Source organism: Hirundo rustica, chromosome 1, assembly GCF_015227805.2.
Source record: "Hirundo rustica isolate bHirRus1 chromosome 1, bHirRus1.pri.v3, whole genome shotgun sequence".
NCBI classification, from domain to species: domain Eukaryota; kingdom Metazoa; phylum Chordata; class Aves; order Passeriformes; family Hirundinidae; genus Hirundo; species Hirundo rustica.
Genome location: NC_053450.1, coordinates 51,279,943 through 51,305,060, shown reverse-complemented (window position 1 = coordinate 51,305,060; position 25,118 = coordinate 51,279,943). Strand labels below are relative to the sequence as shown.

At 38.4% G+C, this 25,118-nt stretch overlaps 1 protein-coding gene across 2 annotated transcripts in view; it reads left to right on the top strand.

The window, feature by feature from the left end:
- LAMA1 (laminin subunit alpha 1) overlaps positions 1-25,118 on the top strand; it is a 99,730-nt gene that overhangs the window by 19,791 nt on the left and 54,821 nt on the right. The window contains exons 2-12 of one of the 2 annotated variants that reach the window (XM_040057190.1): positions 1,627-1,797; positions 2,152-2,259; positions 8,767-9,009; positions 13,909-14,088; positions 16,824-16,913; positions 17,419-17,536; positions 18,568-18,746; positions 20,229-20,334; positions 20,815-20,975; positions 23,804-23,944; positions 24,906-25,079. In XM_040057190.1, the coding sequence (XP_039913124.1) occupies positions 1,660-1,797; positions 2,152-2,259; positions 8,767-9,009; positions 13,909-14,088; positions 16,824-16,913; positions 17,419-17,536; positions 18,568-18,746; positions 20,229-20,334; positions 20,815-20,975; positions 23,804-23,944; positions 24,906-25,079 (1,638 nt within the window). In that variant the 5' untranslated portion in view covers positions 1,627-1,659. Of the gene's footprint in view, positions 1-1,626; positions 1,798-2,146; positions 2,260-8,766; positions 9,010-13,908; positions 14,089-16,823; positions 16,914-17,418; positions 17,537-18,567; positions 18,747-20,228; positions 20,335-20,814; positions 20,976-23,803; positions 23,945-24,905; positions 25,080-25,118 lie in introns of both variants that reach the window. The other variant, XM_040057183.2, reaches the window with a different exon arrangement.

Sequence of the window (25,118 nt, the reverse complement as noted above, 5' to 3'; positions counted from 1 at the left end):
GTAATGAGTACAAGGCATCTGACTTAGTCTGGATTTAACATAAATGAAGTCAGGATTCAAAAAAAATAAAAAGCTCCCTCTCCCTACTATTAAATTTCAAGTATAGCACAATTGAAAACACAGAGTTTGTTACTCATATGGTGGTGCAGAGGGTTAGGATTTGCCAAATTTTCAATAGCTGAAGGCAAGTCTTAAATAACACTGAAACTTTTCTCCAGGCTTTCTAGGGTAATGCAATTACTGGGCAAAGACACTTTAAAGGAATATTGACTGCAGCTTTGTTAAATCACGGAATTGTTAGGGCTGGAAGGGACTTCTGGAGATCATTTGGTGCAATGACACTGCTGAGGCAGGGTCACCCTGAGAAGGTTAGACAGGAACTTGTCCAGGTGGGTTTTGAATGTCTCCAGAGGGAGACTCCATGACCTCCCTGGCCAAGCCTGTTCCATTGTGCTGCTGCCCTCACTGTGAAGAAGTTCTTCCTCATGTTGAGGTGAAACTTCTGTTCTAATTTATGGCCATTGCTCCTTGTCCTTTTGCTGAAGAGCACTGAAAAGAGCCTGGAACCATCCTCTTGACATCCGCCTATGAGATATTTCTATGTATAAACAGCCAAGGAAAGCAGAACTTTAATATTGCAGTCTCTTTTGGTGTGTACTGTGGATAATGAAGTAAAAGAATTGATACAATTTTACTAGTGGAATAGGCATATATTTTCACAAATATTGCTTGAATTTTATTTTTTTCCAGATTTCCTTTTAACAGAAGAAAAAAGTGATTTTAATACCTTACTATTACAACACTAGTGATTCTTGTGGCATTTTTAATGTGCCATACCAAGGCCCTAGCTTTGATTTTAGCCCAGTGGGTTTAATCTTTAAAGACAGGCTCCTCTTTCCAAATTGCTTCTTTTTCAGAGTTACTTCTAAGTGGAAATGGAGTATCTCTGTTACACCATAACTATGCAAGAAATAAAAGCTTTTTAGCAGATGAGGGCCAGCTGGAAGCTAATTGAGAAACTGTGCTTAGCTTCTGTCACGTACAGTAGTATAGAAATTTTATCAGTAACCTTCAAAACAAAGTAGAACTTTACTCCTTTTAGAAAAAGCAAAGGATTCCTGTTCTGGTAGCTGTATTCTTGAAACTTACTCTGTTGTTACATTATTCCAGGGCACAAGAGCAAAACTATTTGAAAGTACAGTGAAGTGTTTGTATAAAGATTAAAAAGTGGCAAGCAAAAATATCCCTTAGACTTTACAGAGGCTGCAGAAGAAACCTGTAGCAAAGGTCCAAAGTTCAGTCCTTAAATCTTTCAAGTCTGGACTGTCCTATACAGGCCAGTCGTGTTGCTGCTACAAAGAGCTTGTGTTAAACGCTGTTTTCCATGCCAGCTGAGTGTGTGCTCTACAATCCCTCTTTGATTCTGGCAGTAGGCCAGTTGTCCCCCAGGTTTTAATCAATTCGCTTTGCAAGGGGAGGTTTAGTAACGGGGAGAGTTGGTTTGCAAACTCTTGTGTTTCTCAGCATAAAGCATCCAAATGTTAAGTGAAATAACAGGAATACTGCTGTCAGAGTGCCAGCTTTGCATGACTTATGATGTGGCTGATAAACATTATTTCTTTCAAGGCCTGTTTCCTGCCATTTTGAACCTGGCCAGCAATGCTCACATCTCCACCAATGCCACCTGTGGGGAGAAGGGACCGGAGATGTTCTGCAAACTGGTGGAGCACGTCCCTGGACGGCCCCTGCGCAATGCCCAGTGCCGCGTCTGTGACCGTCACAGCACCAATCCCAAAGGCAAGCTTCACGTGTTTTGGATTTTGTCTGTTTCATGAGTTCGTGCCTTGTTTGTAATCCTTCCCCTTGAATACAGAGTGTATTGGAGTCAAATACATTTTAGTTTTAGTCTCTTTACTATGTGAGTGGAATTACCTTGGAGCAAAGGTCTGACAGAGTGTGTGCACGTGTATCACCACTGAGCGCTGGCAAGATCCAGTGACAACCTTTTTGTCTGAGGGCAGATTCCAGCTTTTACTTCCTTATGACAGGAAGAGATTTGTGCTTTGTGTTAAACCAATGTGCTAGATGAGAAAAATGCAGTGAGATTTATTTTCAAGAGATGTTTAACAATTTTGCTTTGGAACAGAGCAGCACCCAATTTCCAGTGCAATCGATGGTACCAATAACTGGTGGCAGAGTCCCAGCATTCAGAATGGAAGGCAATACCACTGGGTCACCATCACTTTGGATTTAAGGCAGGTGAGTAACATTTATGTGAGTGTCATTAACTGGGATACAAGCCAATACAAATTGGTTGTAGCTCTTCTGTGTTTAGCTAAAACTAAAAAAGTTTTTAGTAAAAAATTCTCATCTATGGTTTTCTGTCTTGGTAACCAATTCCATCTGTACCAATTCCTTTGTCTTGGTAACTTTTCTTTTCCTCACCCTTCTGTCTTTTCCTCACCCTTCTGTCTTTTCCCCAGCAGTCCTATGATACTGTTTTCCTCCACCTTTTATTTCTTAAAAGTTGCTTGACGTTTGTATTTTCAAGGACTTACTTTTAAACAGCAATATTTTCAGTGTATTGGCCAAAGCACACATTTTATATGTGAGGAGGCATCTGACTGATTCTGATCATCATCTTGTTAGAAGGAACAATGGAAAGAAACGTTCCAAACTATACATTCTAGGAACTTTTGCTGCCTGCTGTTCTTCAGAGTTGGGGTGTAAGTTTCTGAAAGAGTGATTGGCGACCCTGGCAAGTCTGGAACTGTCTGGGCAAAAGTTGGTTTCTGTTTTGGCCACTCTATATGGCCAAACTTGGAGGGATTTTTCATTCTTAGACAGGAGCATGCTAAACCTGTACAAGGCATTTGCTAATTTACAAGTTTGTCTGTTAGACATACAAAAAGCAGACGTCTCCTATCCTGCTCCAAGAAAAGACAAAATAATTGGTGAATAAATATATTTTTCTTGGCTTTTTCTTGTTGTTTTGCTTTGAACAGATCTATGTGCTGGCCTACCTAAGTTGTTTGAAAATAATAGCTCAACAATTCCTTAATCATATGGGGATGCCTCCAAACTCTGGAAGAAGCTGCTTCATTACTTACTAAGAAATGCATACTTGAGGTGTAGAATTGGTAAGAGGCTTTTGCAGGATCTCTAGCTGCTGCTTAAAAGTTATTTTAAAGATTAAAACAGAAGGTTTAACTTTGATGTTTTCAGATAAAGCATAGGTTGAGTAAGTGCCTAGTTTGCTCTTTAATTAGAAATCAGAACTGTTAGGAAAATAATCACAGGGTGTCTCTTGTCAGTCACAGAAGGTTTGGATCGGACTTTCATGTTGTTTGAAGAGTTAGCTTTGTGTTTGGTTTGTAAATGGACAAACAGGAAGGGAAAATGAAGGAGGAGGAAATGATTTAGTTTTTATCCTCCTAGAACAATTTAACTTTGGAAACAGACTGGCTGAGCTACCCTCTGAATCATTTATTCTTCAGTCTTAGTGCTGTTGATGTCTCAACAAATACGTATCTTTCCTCTCCTGACCCATGCTCAGTTTCACTAATTCGATTTGAAAAGTTTCCCCTGAGGGGCCTTTCTTCTGTGTTTTCCCTAGAGAGTATGAGAGAGAGAAGGCATCTAGGGCTATGCAAACAGAATGTAAATTACTGCTCTGTGAGAAAGGATTTGGTTAATAGAGATTGCTTGAAGTCACTGAGTTATTAGAGCTGACTTGGTGTGCTTACTTTAAATGAGGCAGCACAAGTAAAGAAAACACAAAAGAAAAGCATATGAAGGACCTTAATGATTTTAGTAATTATTTATTTCATACATTTGTTTCAGAATTACTTGAAGTAGGACCAGTAAAAATATTCCTGAAAGCCAGTACCTGTGTTCAGTATAACTTCAGCATTGTTACTTTTTTTTTACATTTCTAGCTTTGTGCATTAAATCTGTCAGGTACCATATTAAAATATACAAGTCCTTCAACCTTCCTTGCCAGAGTATAGAATATATTCACACCTTTTTGTGATGTTAAAAATGACCATCTTTCTTTTTGTTAATTTGTTTTGGGTGTGGGGTGTTTTTTTTTTTTTTGGGGGGGGGGGGCTGTTGGTTTATTTTGTGCAATTATCAGTAGTTATATGACTAAGAGATTATTTGGATTATTACTACTGTACAGTTTAGAGATATAATCCAAGCTCTTGGGTTGGTACTCTTGGGTTGGTAAGTGCTGAAATATACCCTTGGTGACTGTATTCATCTCTTGGCTTCAAGTTGAAGGGGATAGAGGATATTCTTTTAGATAATATTCTGCCTTGTTCTTAGTCTGTTTAGTCTAAAACCTGTAGTGGAGAATAGTTTGATGGGATCTCAGGAGGAAAAAAGGGCTGGCTGATAAATTCAGCATCAAAACTGCTGGTTTTAATCTTTCTCTTTTGCAGAATAGAGCATTTTATAAGGATAGTGAGTGCTTATGTCATGATTTTCTAGCTCATATACGTCATGACTACTAGGTACACTTATTCTAGTGTGCCTTTCAGTCTTTCCAGGACCCACACGTATGATCGTCTTTCCTTCTCACCCTACACCACTGCCTCCTCCTCCCCCTTTCCATTAAATGTATGGCAATGATCCAGAACTTGGGAAAGAGTAGTGTAGCAATGAGGTGTAGGATTGATGTACAAGACACTAAGACTTGATTTATGACCTTGTGCTTCCTATACTGGTAGTTTTACAGAAACGAAATACACAGCAGCAGTTTTCTCTAAAACCAGCCTTTTTTGCCTGAGTTTGACTCCTCTGGGCAGTTGCACTGTGAAATTACAATTCTAGGAAATCCTGGCTATGATACATTTTAGTGGTGTGATTGAGCCAGCTATAAAATATTACTCTGTGATGCCATTAAACAAAGACTACTTACCTCAGTTTTATTACTGTGTTCTGGACTTCTAAAGGTATTTAAGTGTGCTCTGTATCCCTTGGTGTGGCAGAAAGGCAGATGTTTGTATATCAAAAAGTTCTTGAATTGCAAAGCAAGACTAGTTCTTGAAAGACCCATAGTATTGAGTTGAGAAAACAACTCCACTTCTGATTAAGCCATAGCTTATGAATATTCTATGAGTACTGGATTACCACTTGAAGGCTGATGTAAGAGTAATTTGTAGTTTCTGTTATTACAAAGTAAAAAAGAATGTAAATATTATAATATGAGTTTTCCAGAGCTTTCACCTTGAAATCAACTGGTGAGAACAGGTTTCTGTAAAGATACATGGTTTGCTGATGTAAAAAAATGCTATTCTGTTGACTTTACAGGACTAACGCTGATTTATTGTATGTGGCAAGCTTCCTTAAAAGCCTTTTGTGGCCTTGTAAAACGGATGGTGCAAGAATCAGGGTGTTCATCTGTACATTCTTACAATAAAATTCTTGAGTGAAATGAATTTTCCTTCAATTTCAAATTAATATTTGCACATAATGAATCAAAATATTAACAAAAAGATAATTGAGACTAGAAGTTCTGCTGGATTTAGTGTATTTTGCACTTTTAATGTCACAGAATTGTCAGAGCAAGATGTTGGAAACAATTGCTAGGCTTCACATGTCTAAGAGCATGGAGCCGTCTTTATCTCTTAGAAAGGTATTTCTGTAAATACTATAAGCTGATATACATCCCTTCATCTAGTCTTCTACTCTTTGAGAGTATTCAAGAATGATGCACTTGGTGTTGCTGGATGGCATTCAGGGTAACAGCATTTTTAGAGAGTCTGATTAAAGCAGAAATTTCTTGTTTTGTTGGCATTGCAGCTACGAAAAAGAGGTTTTTTAGTACAAGTTTATTTGGCTGATCTTAACAATCAGGATTGAAATGCCTGTAAAATGACACTTTTAATCTATGGCTTGGGACTTGCTAGCTTGCTTTGACTTGCCCTTTTTACCCTTGTAGTTTGATAAGGAAATTAGTTCTGAGAAAATTGTATAGTCAAATTAAAATCATTAACTCTTGCTCAGGTGTATCACGTGGCTGGTTGGTGGGCACTGAATGAATGTGGAAAGTGATAACAAACTGCCTTTGGTGATGTTCAAACTTGAAGAACTCCTAAAAGTCAAATTCTGTAAAAAAGTGCTCAGAGGAAAATCAGTTAGTATTACATGGACTTCTTGACCTATTATGGGTTGCAGAGGCTGTGGGATAGGAGGTCTGCAAACCTACCTACCTAATTCCTTGAGACACCTTCATCTGTGAACACTGTACACCTTGGTCTCTTCCTCCAGCTTCATTCCCTTGCTTGGAAACATAATCCCTGAGAGCAAAGGTCCTCCTGGTAGATTGTCTTATGACTTCTCAAGTCTGAGAACACTTACACAAAATCCTTTATTTATTTAACCTGTATTATTACAGGGGCCGACAAATTTTCCTGATGTTGTTGATATTTATTATCCTGTGGATCAACCTGTGAAGTAAAATGGGATACCTGTGAGCTACATGTGTAAATGGAAGTGTTGACAGGAGATCTAATTTAGTGAATTGTGCATTGAATTTGTGTGCAGTTGCTGTGAAAATGTTAATATTTAACAGGCTTTTCCCTCCACTCTCCCCTCACAAAGGAACCTGATATTTTAAATAAGTTTAACTTGCATACTCTTGTGAATACCTTTTACTGTAGGGGTTAGTTTGTAGTGAAGGATAGCTCATTGTTTCTAGTTGGAACTGGATTTAAAACTAGCCACATCAGCTGCAGACTATAGTGGGTCTTGAAAAATCTCAGTGTAATCAAAAGTTGATCATTTGTTGTTCAGCCAACTGTGTAATAAGTAGGAAAGCAGTTTAGTTGATGACAGCATGCAGAGAGGAAAAGGACATATGAGAGTTTTTGAGGGAGATTTTTACCATGGTGTTTGAAAAAGGTTTGGGTTCCAGTCTTGCATCTTTTATGCATTTGAGAAAGAATACTGACTTCAAAGGAACTTGGAAGTGCATAGCTCTTTCTAAGCCCTGTCAATAAAACTTCTCTGGTTTTAATACTTTTGTGAAGTTCTCATCTGTGATGGAGAAAATACCTATACAAGCAACTCCTGTCACATACAGCTGTTTTCAGGTTTTGGGTGCTGAAATGACGATACACCATACTCTGCTTGGCCATAACTGAGTGCAAAACTCAATACCACTAACTGAATCAATGAGATTCAGATTGTATGTAGGGAATATTGTTGTTTGGCTTGAAGTCTGCCCAAATGATATACTTTGTTCCTTTAAAACCATGTATTTTGGCTTTTATTTTTTCAGTTGGAGATTGTTGGCATGGTGTAGGTTTTATTTAAAAAGTGCTCTTCTCTTCATGGAAGTTGGATTATGATTCTTGATATTCATTTAGCTTTGATCAAATGTTAAGATTACGTGAAACAACAGAGGAGTCACACACTGCAGAGAAATTTTATTTCTAAGACTGACTAAACAGTTAGCTGGCTTCTCCTTTTGCCTATATCTGCTTGCACTGCTGAAAAGTCACAGCTAAATCCTAATTTTCTGTAAATTTTCATATTTATTGGAACAATTAGAAATGTTCTGCTTGTATCTGACTGATGTTTAACAGGATAAAACTGGAGTGCCTGTAAAGAAAGTCAAACCAAGTGAATATTGTTTAAGTTATATCTGATTTTAATAAAAAAGTAAGATTGGTTTACTTTCTGAAAGATATTATATGTAGTAAATCATTTGAAGTATTACCAATTTTTTTCCTTCTCATGTGTGCAAGATCTCCTAATCAAAGCTTTGTTCCCTAAATAATGTTTTGTTTCCAAAGTAGTTTCCTGAATCGCATACAGAATGCAGTTACTATTTATCTTTGTGAGTTTATTTCCCCATTTGGCAAAATTGAAACCTGCTTTCATGTGGCAAGTATTGTTCTTGCTCTGGCTTTAATTTGTTTGCAAAAAAAATTAAAAAGGCCTAAAAATTCAAATTTATAATGTTTGAAAGAACTGATTGCAGCCAGATTGGAGCTCAACACAGTATTAATACTGCACATGCAGACAGGAATCATGATGATAATAGCAGCTGGCCAGGCAGTCTGCTCAAGTGGAAATACATTTCTGTGAGACGGTTGAATAATACAGAGTTTTTCTTTCATCTAAACATGTTGCTTGTTACTCCAGTGTATATGAAGCACTAATCTCCTATATAGCAGTCTTATGAATTTGCAAATGCAGCCTTTTTGGGTGAGGTGATGTAGCAGGTACTGGGTGAGGGAGAACATGGTGGCTTATGAAATTATAATGCAGAGAGGTTTTTAACATAGGGTGTAAAAACTTTATCAGAAATGCTGTTACAGAGAAGATTACATTTCCTCCTAAATTGTAAGTGAAGGAGTTTTTTGGGCTACATCTATAAAAACAAAAACACAAACAACCAAGCACAAAAAACCGAACAAGGAAATCCAGCCAAACCTCAGGTTTTTGTAAGCCCTCAGTGGTTCAGAAAAGCTAAACATTTTCCACAGATTGTTTTACCTAACTAATGCTGAAATGTGCAGAATAGATATAAATTTCAGGTATTACATCAGCACAGACTGATGCCCTGTACACAATTAGATGGACCTCTTGTCAAATGTGCAAAAAATTTATTCAGTTACTGTACCAAATTTTACCCTCTTCCCAGGCAAACCATATACTGCTTTTAAAATTTAAATTTACTACCCCATTGGCTTCCGGTAGTGTTTCACAGTACAATGAAGTGTTAAAATTTTCTTCTTGCATTTTTTTTAGGTCTTTCAAGTTGCATATGTCATCATCAAAGCTGCTAATGCTCCACGACCTGGAAACTGGATTTTGGAACGCTCCATAGATGGCACAGAGTTCAGACCATGGCAGTACTATGCAATTAGCGATACTGAATGTTTAACTCGTTACAATATTACACCAAGAATTGGGCCGCCAACTTACAAGAGAGATGATGAAGTGATCTGCACCTCCTATTATTCCAGACTAGTTCCCCTGGAACATGGAGAGGTATCTTTGTTTTTGTAGTTGCAATTTGTGATTAAGAACACGGGGTGATAGCAATTTGAAAACATTTGAATTGCAGTTACAGGGTTCATCACCCTCAGCACTATCAGATCATCTGTTACTCTTCTTTAATAACATTATCTTTACATCATGTACTAGTATAGCAAACTCCTAAATGTTGGGATGAAATATGTCTTTGGCTTTCTGTGTTCCCATTACTAAATGCTTTGTTCTCTCTTTCCATATAATTTGATGGTAGCAATTAGCTGTGAATTATTAGTTCCTTTATCCTGAAAAACTGTAACAGAGGCTCTTGTTCTGCCAATTTTTTCATTTAGTAGAGAAAACTCCTGTGTTAGGAACACCTGGTTGTGTGAGATAAAGCTGCAAACACTGCTGAAGTGCTCGGCACAGCTGGAACTCCTAAACAAGCCTTGGCATTGTTTCAAGGATGTAGCATAATTAAAAGGGCTATGAGTTGTGCAGTCTTGCTGTTGATTGTTCGTTCTTTTAACAAACTCTATTCACGGTAATTGTGTAATTTATTACGAAGAGGCAGCCATGCAATGAAATGATACATGAAAACCAGTAGTTATTCCGTCATGATTGCTAAAATGTATGACCGTGATAATAAGTGTGGTGCTATCCATGGAGGATGCTAGTAACTCCTAGCTTCATAGAAATCAATGTGTTTTTATTTCTTGGCTGAAAAAAGATTGGATTGTATGTAGCCATTCACGTAAAATTAAAACTAACATCAAGAAAAGTGAAATTCAGTTATGTAAAGTCATAGTTACTTTAATAAAATGTTTATTGTGGTGTTGTGAGCATATGATCAACATTGAATCAATGTAGAACTAACAGATCAGATGGAACAAAGAAACCTAAACCTGTGTCTCCACACAATCAACCAGAAAACCCTTAGGCTGACTGTATAGGAACAGTGCTGCTTCTAATATACATTTAGTAGGCCATACAACTGCCTGAAATTTGATTTAGTGGCATTTTTTTCTCATTCTTTTTTCCTGATGGTACAGATAATTAATTAGGTTACCTATCTAAAACACTTCTTTTATTCTGAGTGCAGCGATAGAAAAACATAACACAAAAAAGGGCAGAATTAAATTTCTGTCTACTATGGAGAATCATAGAACCTTTTAGGTTGGAAAGACTTTTAAGGTCATTGAGTCCAACTGTTAGTCCTACTGATGAGGACTAAGGTCATTGAGTCCTCCTATATGACTTCAGCACTGCCAACTTTACCCCTAAACCATGCTCTTAAAGTGACACATCTACGTGTCCCTCCAGGCATGGTGCCTCTATCACTTCCCCGGGCAGCCTTCTCCAATGCTTGACAATCCTTTCTGTGCAAAAAAAACTTTCCTAGTTTCCCATCTAAAGCTCTCTTGGCACAATTTGAGGCTGTTTCCTCTTGTTCTATCCCTTTATGCCTGAGAGAAGAGGCTGACCCTCATCTGGCTACACTCTCCCGTCAGGTTAGGGAGTGATAAGATGACCCCTGAGCCTCCTTTTCTCCAGGCTGAACAACCCCAGCTGCCTCAGCTGCTCCTCACAGGACTTGTGCTCCAGACCCTTCCCCAGCTCCATTGCCCTTCTCTGGACATGCTCCACCACCTCAATGACCTTCTGAACTGCGGGGCCCCACAAGTGAACACAGGATTTGAGGTGTGGCCTCACCCACAGTACAGGGGGACACAATCCCTGCCCTGGTCCTGCCGGCCACGCTTTCTGATCCAGGCCAGGATGCCATCGACCTTTTTGGCCACCTGGGCACATCTGGCTCAGGCTCAGTTGCTGTCAACCGGCTCCCCCAGGATCTTTTCTGCTGGGCAGCTTTCCAGCTGCTCTGCCCCAGCCTGCAGCCTGCCTGGGGTTGTTGTGACCCAAGGGCAGGACTCAGCACTTGACCTTGTTGGCCTCAGCCCAGCAATCCAGCCAGCCCAGATCCCTCTGGGCAGCCTTCCTGCCCTCCAGCAGATCAACACACATGTATAAAAGCCGTGATTCACAAAGGACAGGCTGCTCCTTTGGAACTGGATTGTCTGTCAGACAGGAATAGTGCCTGCATAGAATATCTCACAGCCTGCATCAGCGAATCTTGGAACTCTATGGAAAACATAACGTATTTAGGGCTTTGTAATTTTTTCTGGCCAATATGTTGAATTTAAGAATGGCCCTGCAAACCAGCTGATCTCTGTAAGTGCCTGCCTTGTATCCAGCATTTGCTAGCATCCCAGTTCTCTGCCATTGGCTTGGAGTGTCTTGATGTGAAATAATTGCTAGGATAAAAAGACCACATATCTAAATATGGATGTAATTAGTAACATTTTTTTTGCCAAATTGACATTTTGTTGGTATGGCTGCTAGATTTTTCTCATGTTTGAAGAGATATAGCTGCTTGACTGTAAGTTCTGTTGTTTGCCTGATTTATACTGCTTGAAGATCTGCTTCTGGCAATTTACATAATCAGTTCAGGACTCATGATGAATTGCGAGGCTTAAGCTGCAGTTGTTGAAAATGGTCTTGAATTACGAAGGACACGTAAGCCAAAAATACATAATACAGAAATATCAGGATGTATAAGCTTATATAAGCAATATATTAACCAAATCTAGCAGCATGCAAGGAGAATCATGATATTTCTTCTTTGTGATCTTAGTCAGTGTCCCTTCTGTTCCTCCCTTTTTCTGCTTGTTAAGATTCCTCTGCAGTCTCTATAAAGATTTAAATGTTGCTACAGAATTTCTGATAGTAGAATTTCTAGACAGTAGAATTTCTGCTGTTCAAGCTTTTAACTTTAGAGTAAAAAATGACTCATAATTTACATTTAGAAGGAACTACTTCTGAGTAATGAAAGTATGTATTGGGCAGGAAAGACTATGTAAAATGAAGTGGCATGTGACACTTGTGAGGTAAGGCCAATTGGTTGTGATATGCTTTTCTGGATCTTTAAATCTCTGGTGTCTAAATGATAAAAAGCAAACACAGTGTATTAGAAATTCAAGTGCCATGGTTTGGTGCTGCTCTCTCTTTGCTGAGGAAATCAAAAGATCGCCACGAGCCCAGCAAATCCTATGTCTGTATTGAAAGGTAAATGAGAGTAGGATGTGGTGTCCTATGCTGAAGTTGTGTTTGTCTATATTTCAGTATACATGTGTTAATTCTTTTCAGTAAAAGTGCAGTGAAATTGAATATTTGACCAACAATTCTGCCTTGTAATAATTCCCAGCAGAAAACATTAGTTCTGAATGAGTATGTCAACTAATTTGCCTGAAGAGAGCCGACTGAGATGTGGTAGGCATGTTCAGACTTCAGTTGCATAAAACATTGGTACAAAGAGGAGAAATCTCTTTTGCATGTCTGTGACAGGATCCAAGAAGAGTTCTGAAATTGCAACAAGGAAAAACATGGTTTAGACATTAGGAGCTTTTCCAACAATAAAGCTGGAAAGGCCTGGAATACATTGCCTTGGAGTGTTGTAAAGTCAGCACCAACACTGGTTTTCAAAACCAGATTGGTCAAACATCTAAAAAAACTCGAGTAAATCCTGCTTTAGCATGGGAAGTGGACTAGAAGAATTCTCTGTATTTCTATGAGAGCTGAATATTACTTCCTGTGGTGCTAATTTGCAGGATGAGACCTGGGAAACATTTTGGTTTTCATAACTGTTAATATGTGGTTGAAAAATGGATGAGCTATCAGAAAAGTGGAAATCTTTCAGCACACTGTATTAGAATATTAAGAAGGAAAGGTGCTAATCAATAAATGTCAAAATTATAATTTTGGGAATGTGACCTCCACTACAAGTCTCTGTTTGTACGCCTTTTAAATAACACAGTTGCTCTCTACAGAGCCCCTAGCTCCATGGCAGAATTAAGATTTTTTTTAAAAAAATTATAATATTTAAAAAATCTATAACATGTAGGAATATTTTCAGGGAAACAATATGATAGTGTGCTGGACAAAGTTGAAACTATAAATTCAAGAGTACATGAGACAAAATTGCTCTTTATAAATGAGAAAATGCCGTGCACTCTGCAATGCAGCTGACAAGTCCCAAACATGACCCTTTGTTTGTTGTGGACACCAGGTTGAACACTTGTTTGCTGTCTGTAGGGTAGGGTCTTGTTTCTTATGTAAAATGGAGCAGGGACACTGTATGGTCATAGAACACTTTATCTTTGTGTGTTCCTAAGTAGCTTTGGAAAGATGGAAGGGTCTGTTGGGAGAAAAAGCTGTGCAGTTTATACCAAAAGTCACCTTAGTGGGGCTAACTGGAATTGTGCAAGAAAGATGTAGGTCAAAGGAGTGGGTTTGTGATGGCAACTCCTTGCTTCCAGTTGTCATCTGTGTTGTGGATTCCCAGTGCCTTCGCTTATCACTGAGTAATTCCTGCTGATTGTGCAGCCCTGTCACTGCTAGGCATAGGATTAATGACCCCAGACTGAGAATGTGGACTGGATTATGCTTGTAATAAAATCTTTCTATTTGCAGAGAAGAAATCTGTAAGGACAGAATTGAGTTTTTGGCCAGAGTTACTGGTATTCCATCTCAGTGAGCGAGAGGAAGGAAAACTGCAGGACCTAGGGACTCACCTTGATACTGGACCTTGAGTTTTCTCCTTATTTTATCTTCACAAAAGCCCTGGAGACTTGGGACTGTGATGAGCTGATAACGGTGGTTTCAGAACAGTGTGAGTCAGGCAGCAGGAATTCTACCTGCAGATAGACAATGGGGAAATAGAAAGAACTCCAGGTAGTTTAACATGTCGCCATCCTGAGTTATTGGGAAACAAGTTCTGTGGTTTTGATTCTCAGACTGATGTTTGTTGTGGGAATGAATCACGATTATGTTTGTGACTAAGCCAACGTTTCTTTCCAGATTCATACGTCGCTGATCAATGGTAGGCCTAGCGCTGATGATCCTTCACAGAAGCTGTTGGAATTTACTTCTGCACGATACATTCGCCTGCGACTGCAGCGCATTAGAACTCTGAATGCTGACCTCATGACTCTCAGCCACAATGATCCTAAGGAGCTAGACCCCATTGTTACCAGAAGGGTAAGCTGATTGTTCATTTGAGAAGTACTTAATCCTTGTCATTCAGAGTGGCTTTGATAGGTTGGTAAATAATTCTTGCCTTGTCTTTGTCATTCAGAGTGATTTTGATCGGTTGTTAAATAATTCTTGCCTTGCCTTTGACACCATTAAGAACAATATCTTGTCATAAACGGCTTTTAGAAAAACCTTTTCAAGATGGTTTTTATTTTTTATTTTTATTTGTTTGCGTAAATGATTTGTGCTAGGAGCAGTGCTTATAGTGCTTTATCATCAAAACACGGTTTGGCTGATGGAGATGCCACTTGATGCTGCTTTTGACGCCGCTGCAGTACACTTTGTGGTATGTCATGGATTTCAGGACTCAGTGCTGTGGTTCATAAACATAATTATTTGAAAACATTGCTGTTGAGAATTTTCATCTCTTATGAGAATTTTCTTCATTTTTAAAAGACTGTTATAATCAGTTGCATTAGAGCCCATGCATTAATATAAAATGTTTGTATAGAATTCCGAGAGCATTAACTGATTTCTGGATTTGATACTGAAATTGTGGAAACTGAGCCCCAGCCACTTGGGCTGACTTCTTCAGGTTCTCACATAAATTCAATATTGGAAGTCTAAACATTTCTGCAAGATTTCTGCTTTGTATCTTGCAGTTTTGACCATCTTAATTTGCCCACAACGCATAGGTTAATTCTTCAGAGGCTTCAAGTTTTTCTGTAAAAGTGGACTTTCAGATGAGGACAGGAGAATGTGAGAAGTTCCATTCCCTTCCTTTGTAGTTCTTTTTCCTGAAAAACATCTGCAGGCATCTTCCTTCTGCAGCAACAGGATTCTTAGAGTTTGTGGCTTCTCTGATACAGGCAATCCTTTGTGCTGTCTGGATAGCTGAGTACAGAAGGGAGGAAGGAACTTGGATTTGTTTGGGGATTGGTGGGTACTTTCATGGTGTCCATTCAACTGCAGCATTTTAAAGTGTAAAATTTGAATGGTTTGCATCTTCTGTCAATGGGAATTGCTAGCATGGAAACTGCAAGAGTGCAGAGTGTTGGACAGCTGCTCCAGCTGTGCCTTGCTGGCAATAGGCTTGAGAGGTGAGATGTTCTCACAGAGCAGGCTGGTTGATATTTAGATCTATTGATAGTATTGGCATATCAAGACATACACCCCAAAAAGAAACGTTTGACATGGAAGCATACAAACATACAACTGGGAAACAGGAATTTGGAGGACAAGCATTGCTACTGGTTTTGTAACATAGAGTTGTGCAATCCAGGGCTTAGTACTTCTCCACCTAGCAATGCTTAGTGCAGTTTTGCATGAAAAACTACACATATTAGCCAGGGTTCCCAAATCCTGATGTCTCACCTTGAGTCTCACTTTGTTGTACAACCAGCTACAACAAAGATAACTACTTTCAGCTTTCTGGATGCTGTTTTTATTGGCTTTGAAGACTTTGCTATGGTTGTGGATACCAATTATGTTTAGTTTCCTGTATATAGTCTTGAAAAATGGCCAACTCAGAATCCAAGTGCTCAACAGCACCTTTATTTCTGTGTTCTTTTTATTTATTTCTGTCTGTAGCACTTGATTATCACTGGTCTCTCATTCACTCCAAGCTGCACACAGCTGCTGTGAGCCATACATTGTCAGAAAATAAGACAAAGGAGATGAAGCAGGAAATGCAGTGAGAAATTAAATTCTGCTTTTGTTCCCTTCCTTTCTCAGCCTGAACCTCCTTCTTTGTAGTTTAGGACTTACTGTTCATGATAAGTCCCTGAGTGATTTTTGTAGTTCAAGCCCATAACATTAAATAAAAATCCTCCCAAAACTGTGGACATAAGAAATTTAAGACCATAAAAAAAGAGTCTGAAATCAAAGGTAGTTTGCTTCAACTTCAAGAGCTTTCAAAGAAATAATAGTCCAGGAGTCAGCATGTCTGACCACCCAGGGCTACCTCTCTTCCTGGACCAGATGACTTTAGGGTTGCTAGGTCTGAGAGCATTGAACTCTTCCCTTAGAAGTATCCTCAAAAAGAATTTCTTTTTCATTCCCCTGCAGTACATAATTCCCAGGATACAAACAGGCCAACCATGTTGATACTGCAGCTGCAACTGAACCCAGATGGTCATTTCCTGCCTTTTCTTTGCCTTGAAAATTAAATCCTTTCCTTATGTATGTTGTTTTTGCTCACCACCTGGCAATATTAATGGATAGTATTCTGCTGTATCCACAATTTTTAAACTAAGAGTTTGTGTAGAATACTTCACTGACTACACAGTATTAGCAAAGAGCTGGTCTGGAAATGAGTGGTTTTAAGGGAGGGAGAGTTCTCATTTTAAGGAAGCATAATCTTTGTCTAGACTGACTCTAAAATACGGCAATTTTTTATGATTTATGGCTTCTTGTAAAGTGAAAAAAAGAATTTTTTTTTTTTTCCGCAAGTATATTTTCACTGAGGTCACATTTGGTGGTCTTTCTCAAAGCTGAGGAATTGCACGTACCTGCTTAAAAGTCAGTTAGTGTTTCATACCAATAAGGAAAAACATGGGAAAAACAGAAAATGCAAAAATGGAAGGTTTCCCCAAATGGCAACTTTTTTCAGATATTTCTTTTATTTTTCAAGACACAGAGTAGTTGAATTCTGGCATTTTATTTTGCGGAGTAGGGCAGGGAAATGTAAATACATGCAAATGTCTTTTATTCATACCTTTCTCACTTTTGTTTTTTTGTAGTACTACTATTCAATAAAGGACATCTCTGTTGGTGGCATGTGCATTTGTTATGGCCATGCTCGAAGCTGCCCTTTGGATGAAATCACAAAGGTATTCTTTGATCTCATTATTTTTGCGAAACAACTTTTTCAATTAAAATAAAATCCTAAGGAGAATGAGAAAGAGGAAGCTAAAATGGGTCTTATGATGCATACAGATTATTTACTCTCTCTCTCCCTCTCTCTCTCTCTCTCTCTCTCTCTATATATTTTTTTTTTTTTTTTTTTCCCCCCCCCAGAGCAAGCACATCTGGGTTTTGTAGTGTAACTTTCTTGAAGTAAGCTCTTCTTCTTTGGTATATTTAAACAATTCTAGGGGCGCAAGGCATAGTCTGACACATAATCTGCCTTGCAGCACAGGAGATTTGCCCCTCCTGTTCTGGAAAGGCTTTGCCCTAGTGGTTGATGTACCATGGTAGAGCAGTTCAGTGCTACTTGAGGGGTATTTGTGGGTCATGCCATTTTTTTGGAGTAAGATTGATACTGGGCAGGCTTTTGGCAAATGGTTAAATTATCCATTAAAAAATATTTCTTGAAAGTGGATTTTTTATTCTTAGAAATTGCAGTGCCAATGTGAACATAACACATGTGGAGAGAGCTGTAACAAGTGCTGTCCAGGCTACCACCAGAAACCATGGAGACCAGGAACCCTTTCTGCTGGGAACAAATGTGAGAGTAAGTATGCACAGGCATGTAGATAGTTTCATGAAGCCTTACTATTCTCTTGTTTGAGCTTGCTTTCATACAGATCTGTAGTAATTCCCCAGAAAAATCCACAAAGTATTAACTGTCTTCATGGGATTGTTCTACGGTAGAGAACCTACTTTTAATCATAAATGTTCAGATGATTTTCAATAATCTGTTCAGTGTCACTCCTTAGCTAATGGAGTTGTCATGTAGTACAGCTTCCAGAGTCTCTTTTCAAAGGGACTTGGGAATTTATTGTACTCCTGTAGAAACTAGCAGATTTGCATCAATCATTTTGTTAGCTACTTGAAATGCAAATTTCATCAATTGATCATAAAATTTGTCACATGAAGAACTTTGTTCTGATAACAAATATTTTGAAAGAAACTTCTTACTGGCTGACTACAATTCAGATTGTCTGATAGATTGACTTAGGCTGTGCCAGTATGGCTGAATGTGTTGCTAGGGCTAGTTGGTGCATTCTCTCACTTCTCATTACTAATGCATAGCACAAACTGCAGACTATTAAGAACCTATTGTATAAAATTTAAAGTTCTGGGTGGAAAAGAAGTCTTTTAGTTGAAGTCTTTGCACAAGTCATAATGACACTCTTTAAACTAAATAAAATTTATGCTTACATACTTCTTTGACTTCTCAGATTTTGTCTATAATACAAATGGAGAAGAATTAGGCAGGCTCTCATCTGTAATGCAGAGGACAGAAGGAACAGTTATTCCTAATTGCACACATCACTGTCAACAGCAGTCCTGATAAGATTGTCTTAGTAGGATATAGAGAATACTTCTAAAAACAGTACTGTTAAAATGATAACAGTGGTTTTGAAATTTGCTTACTTATAGTGTATTAAATCTGATGAAGCACATGGGAAAAAACACACTTTTGAGGTCAATTGATAGGCTCTTCTACTTACATTTTCAGCTTTGAAAAATGTTGGTATTATAGGAAATGTTACACAGTGTGAATAAGAAAAACTGATTTTTTTTTCCATTCCTTCTCAGAATGTAATTGTCATAACAAAGCAGAAGATTGCTATTACAATCAGAGTATTGCAGATCAGAAAAGGAGCATGGATATTCATGGCCAGTATATAGGAGGTGGTGTGTGTTTAAACTGTACTCAACATACTACTGGGATCAACTGTGAAATGTGTGCTGATGGATATTTTAGACCACACAAAGTAAGATTTAGAACATACCATTCAAATGTTTTGGTGAATTATAACATGGTATCATGCCTATTTCAGCTGATTGTGATTAATATATTGGGCTTTTATCAGTTGCAGGATAGCTAAGAACTATAGAGGGTTTTTTTTTGTAAATGACATAATGCCAAAACTTTCAGAAGAAAACAAAATGCTTGTCCAGTTGTGTGGGAGGTCAGGTCAAGTTGTTGGAGAAGAAAATTGTAAGTGAAGATTACACTTGATATCCTAGTGTGGAAGTGTACATGTTCTGACAGGAAACCCATTTCTCCTGTGGGTATAGCTCTAAAAAGGTCCAAAGTATTAAAGTTTCACTGTTTTGTCAAAAGTACCAAAATTGTGTGCCATCCCGTATCAGCCCATTTCAACCAGTGTTGAAAAGGACCTGGCTCGAAGATCAGAATCTTTGGCTCACGAGATATTGCAACAAATGCTCTTCTTGATATGATTGGTGCAGAACTTGTGCTCTCTGAGTGTACTTTCCAGTGTCACTCTTTGGAAAAAGGGTATGAACTCTACAAGACATTTGTTAAAATGTGGCTGACAGAGTTAAACATATGAACTTATATAACTTAACAATACATATAACTGCAGTGTTTGAGATCTCTGTGTAATGAGACATTCTGAACTAAAATTCTACTCGGCATGATCTTGGTTTGGTAGGTTCACGCATATTTTGAAAAACCCGTACTTTTAAAATCTGGCACAAATTGGTGCAGAGAGCAAGTGTGAGTCCATAGGAGAATGGCTAGACAGTAGGTACAGTTCATCCAAAGAAGTAAATTGGAGTCAGAGATTGTTTCAGAGTTGCTGTAAGAAGCATTGAGGAAAGGTCTTTGATCAACTGATAGACATTAAATGTGTATCCAGAGGTCATTACTGATTTGCTTTACAACTGAACACCTCAAAGGACAATTTTCCCTGCAAAAAAATAAAATCTTGCCAGATGATTTGCACTGCCTTATATTTCAAAGATTTATAGATCATGAAGTCAGAATGAGTCTTTATTAATTGATGAGCTGTCTTTCCATTGAACACAGAGCCAAGGATTTCTTTAATTTCCTTCCTCTTTGAACCAGATTATCTTTGCAAAAAGCATCCACTCTTTTCTTAAACATTTCCATATCTTTTGGCAAACCTTCACAGTGGTTAATTGCTGTTACTTTATAAAAGTATATGCTGAATGTGTCAGACTTCAACTTATAGGCATTAGCAGTTACTGTATCTTTGTGCTATTGAAGACCAACTTTTGTTCCCACATTTAAGCTTTTTCTAGACTGCAATCCCCTCATCCTTCTGCTTGCTAAAGTTAGATTAGTCCCTTTATCTATTGCCCCATATTATCTTTTTCCAGTCTTTATTCATTTTAGTTTTGGTGCTCTGAGACAGGAGACAGATGTAACTTTATTTTCCCAGTTAATAATCTGAGAATTTGCCAGAGAACTTTGATTTTTGTAGGTTTCTCCCTATGAGGATCACCCCTGCTATCCCTGTGACTGCGACCCGTTTGGCTCTCTGAGTTCTGTCTGTGTTAAAGATGAGCACCATTCTGACTCTCAGCACGGTAAGGAAGCTGGAAATGTCTTTTCCCTAAATTTTAAAGTCTGGCTGTAGGTCACTGAAGTTTGAGGGAACACTATCTACCTTTGAATGGCTGCCTTTTAGGTACCATTTCAAAACACTGGTAAATCTTAGGGAAGGTGAGGCTGAGGCATAACGTAGTTTTATGATTTTTGTCGGGTCCCTGAATGTGTTCTCCGGTGGGGATTGTGGGCTCCTACTGTGTAAAACAGTGTGAGGTGTTGAGATCTAACACTGTTGTTTGTGAATGCTGTTACATTTTGCTGCAGTTTCTGAGCACTTGATTCTTTAAATATGAAATACAAATGGTGAGACTGACCTTGTGCCAAGTATCTGCAGAATATGACGTGGAGTGTAATAAAAAAGGAATGCTAAATTATTTGTCCCTCTGAGGCATCTTGAATCCATCCTATTGCCTGCTCTGATTTTTTTTTTTTTTCCCCCTCTACTTTTGCTATTCAAGGGACTTGGCCAGGCCAGTGTCAGTGCAGGGAAGGTTATGGGGGAGAAAAATGTGATCGTTGTGCATTTGGATATCAGGGCTACCCAAACTGCCTGCGTTGTAACTGCAGCCTGGTTGGTAGCATTAATGAAGATCCATGCATGGAACCTTGTCTTTGCAAAGTGAGTACTAAACTGCTGTTTTTGTTTAATAGGGAATTTGTGGTTTATTAATTCCTTTTTAATAGTGAAATGACTTCATTAACTGGGGAAATCACTTCATTAGAAGCAACTTGGTGTACACCTGACAGCCTAGAACTTAAAACTACTAATTATTCTCTGTACTGAAAAATTTATGTTGAGTAGTTCCGTACGTTACTAATACAACATTTTCTATAATAATGGGCCAGACTAACATTAAAATGAAATAACATTAAAACGTGTGAGGCAGTCACAGAGAGTGAGTATGCCTTGCTGGGTTTGATTTTAGAAATGAGCTGATATTTCTCTTTGAATTTGTAAACAGATGTTGTGTTTAAAACATCTGCTTTGTGTGAAGAAACAGCAAGCATTTGGAAAGGACTATTGGAACACTTGCACTAGACATATGTATGGAATATGATTTAATTACTCAATTACAAAATATAAACCATAAAAATGTTTAAAAAAGAGAGCAGTTTTGCAGCATTTTATTTTTTGGTAAATATCCAAACCTCTTAAAATTTCTTGCAGCTGTAGATTCCATTGAATTTTGTATCTGAACTGTGTTAATATTTAAAGAAGTTGCTTAATTTTCTGAACCAAATGTTAGAGTAGTTTATGTATTTGTTGCCAAATGTGATAGTGAACGGGAGCCAAAGATAACATGGTTTGTTTGACAATTCTTCTGAAAATTTAGTGCTTTTTGCATAATTTATCGGCTCCAAAAAGTCAAACTTATATAAATAAAAAGACTCTGGAAAAACAAAATGGCTCCAGTCGCCAATTTAAATACAAAAAAGGAGATAGGTGCCTGATTTTGAGCTAGGGTAACACTGTATCAGCCAAGGCAGCTAACTAGTGAAAATGTTGTTATAAACTGGACTAGAAACTGCCCCTTTTCAGTGCTGCTATGGGCACAAGCCTGGCATACAGATTTTTTAGGCCAGATCACAAAGAGTGTCACCAGACAGTGGACCACCTATGGAGATGAAAGGAGAAAAGTTGTGTGCTCCAAATACCAACTGAAGGACACAGGGTTTCTAAGCCTTTGCAGACTCTGTGAACACAGTAGAAAAAGGTATTCTTTTTTTATATGGTTCATTTTGTGATATTTGATCTTTCCTGAAACACAGCTCTTGAGATATAGTCATTGGGTAAGTTTTTTATTTTTCATTAAGAAATAAATAATTTCTGTCTAATAGTGTTAGACAGTGAAATGTGTCATCGAATTCCATCCTGAAGACTGGGAAATAAAAAAGCTAAAAAATGCATACAAACACTATATTTGTAAATGTCCGAGATTTTAAGATCTCATTATCTCAGGGGGCACTTTGCCTGAGATTTTTCCCAAGTTTGCATATGAACAAATAGAAACAGCCATTCTCAACCTTTGAATCAGAACTGGAGATCATAAATTTTCAATATGCTTTGCAAGTACATGTTGTACTTTGCTTACAAAAACACATAACCTGGTGTCTAAAGAAGAAAGGACAGTTGGAAGTCTCAGATTTCTCTCTGGTAAGCCTAAAATTTTCTCCATTGGACCAGATCTGATGTAAGTCTGTAATCTGGAATGATTCTTGTGACTGAAGTGAAGGTACCCTGCTAACTGCCTCTGAAAGCAGAATTTGGTCCCCAGGCTTTGCATTTCATATGGCAATGTAGAGCTCGTATATGCTTCCTCAAAACAGTTGTGCTTCACATGGATGCCTTGCAGTCTTAGTGTCCTAAACATATGTATCAGGGAACTTTGTGAGGTGTTCTATAAAGTTCTTTTTGCCTTTGTAGTGGAGTTTTCCCCTGATTGAAACCAAAGGTTGGGATTGGAGAGTGGTGTGTGTCCAGGTCTTGTCCTGATATGAAACTAGGACATTATCAGAATCTTGTGCCTGGCAGTAAGAAATGTTCTGTATCTTGTGTGTGGAAAAGTCCATGGAGATCTGCTATTTACACAGCTCTGTGGGTATTTGTCAAATATTTTCTCTGCTTTTTTTTTTTTTTTTTTTTTTTTTTTCAGCAGCAACTGTCTAAACTTTTTAGAAGAAATAGCCACATAGTTGCTGCACAAATTCTGTGAGGAAAAAATATTGGGTGGACTGTTTTGTTTTGTTTTTCCTTCCCTGTAAATTCGGCATTGAAAGAGGTTTGTAGCTGTTCACTCTAAACCACCCAGTTTGCATGGCAGAAGACCAATGAAAGGAGTGGAGCACCTCTGTTTCTGGAGCAGGAGTTTCTGAACCTTAGCTAAAGCATGTTGGGTGAAAGAGCTGCCAGCTAGCATAGTGTGGTGTTCTTCCAGGAAGAGGTGGCAGTAGTAGTGGGCGTCACAGCATAAACATTAAGAGATGGCTGCCAAACTGTTGTCTTGGAAGCTGGCTGTGGTGGCTCCAAGTGCCTGGCCTTAAAGGTGAACTTCCTGGATTCTGTGTGGTGAGATATCTGAAGGGTAATCCATCTGGATTCAGAAAATGTGAGATCTTTTCTCCAGAGCAATCTACAAAGTCAAGCCACAAGACAATTAGGCTGGCAAGCTGGCAGAAGCTTTTCAAATCCTGCCTGTGTGTTGAAATTTAACTACAATAGAACCCTTGCTGGGGCTTGTTTAGATTTTGATGAAGTGGCAAATTCTGATGAATTTTTCCAATCAGTTTCAGTTTTAAGCTCTGAGTCTTATTCAATAATCCTGCTGTGCTGAAATGTGTTTTCTTTTATAACCGTCTGAATGCTGTTACGCCTAAATCCCACCTAATCCATGGTACTTGTTACCATAATAATGCTGATGTGAACCAAATGTTATATGCCTTTGACAGGAAAATGTAGAAGGTGAAAACTGTGATCTCTGTAAACCAGGATTCTACAATTTGCAAGAAAGAAATCCTCAGGGCTGCACGGAGTGTTTTTGCTTTGGCGTTTCTGATGTCTGTGACAGTCTTACGTGGCCCATCAGTCAGGTATTTCCATGTTATGTCCATGACCTAATAGTCTTTCCTCAGGCAGCTGCAAAACGCACTATATTTCCCTTTGACACGTGCCCAAGTTAACTGCAAATTCTGGTATGTGTCTCCTTACAGAGGAATGGATTTTCATAATCATTGGGCAGCCCTGAGGTGTCATCCCAGGCATCTGAGCAAGTCATCCCAGTGCAGGCTTTGGCTCTGCTGGCTTGCAGGAATATCAGAAGTGTTGGGTAGTGAAGGCTGCAATAATGCACTGCAGAAGTGAATTTTTTTCTGACTGTTAAAATTTTTTCATGCTGAAGAGATAAACCCAAACTTGTTTCATTGCTCTCATACCTGTTGGACAAGGCTATTGGACCTCTGGCAATATGGCCAGTACTCTTTCTTAGCAAACAGTGTTTGTAAATATCGCTGTCTTCTGATTAGACAGTTCTTGAGTTATGGGGCATTGGGGCTACTATTTTCCCCCCAAATTCCTTATGTATCTTTGCAGAGCTAGCTACACTTTGGTCCCCTATTTTGTGTGCAACAAAAAAAGAGGAAAATATATCAAAATTACTGAAATTCTAAGATGATTGAATAAAACTCTCTCTGTGAGAAGAACAAAGTTCTCTCATCTTGGTCCTTCTTCTGGGACTGTAGTTTTTGCTTTTCTCCAGCTCAGCCGTATCTATAAATGGGAACAATTGGCCTTGAAGCCTTTGAAATTCTGTGTTTCTGTCTCAGGGAGCTGCATAGATATAATGTTAATTTTGTTGGAAGGATGAAAATCACACTCATTCCTGTCAAACAGTGAGGTGGAGACCATCCTAGTCTGAAGGGGCATATTTGCATATATTGGGTGTCAGACTTGGCTAATGAAAATGTTCTAGATCCATCAGTTTGAGTTAATACCTAGGAAGAGATGAGTGCTTTCTCAGTGACATAACTACTATTAATATTACTGCTCTTCTAGATTTCAGACATGACTGGATGGCTCGTGACTGATCTGTATAAAGCAAGGAATGTGCAGCCTCAGCGAAGCCAATTTGATGGACCCCATCAAATAAGTATTAACAACACTGAGGCTGTGAAAGTACTGAAAAATACTTATTACTGGTCAGCACCTGAGGCATATCTAGGAAATAAAGTAAGTACTCAGCTAAGAAGTCAAAACTTCTTCATAGTT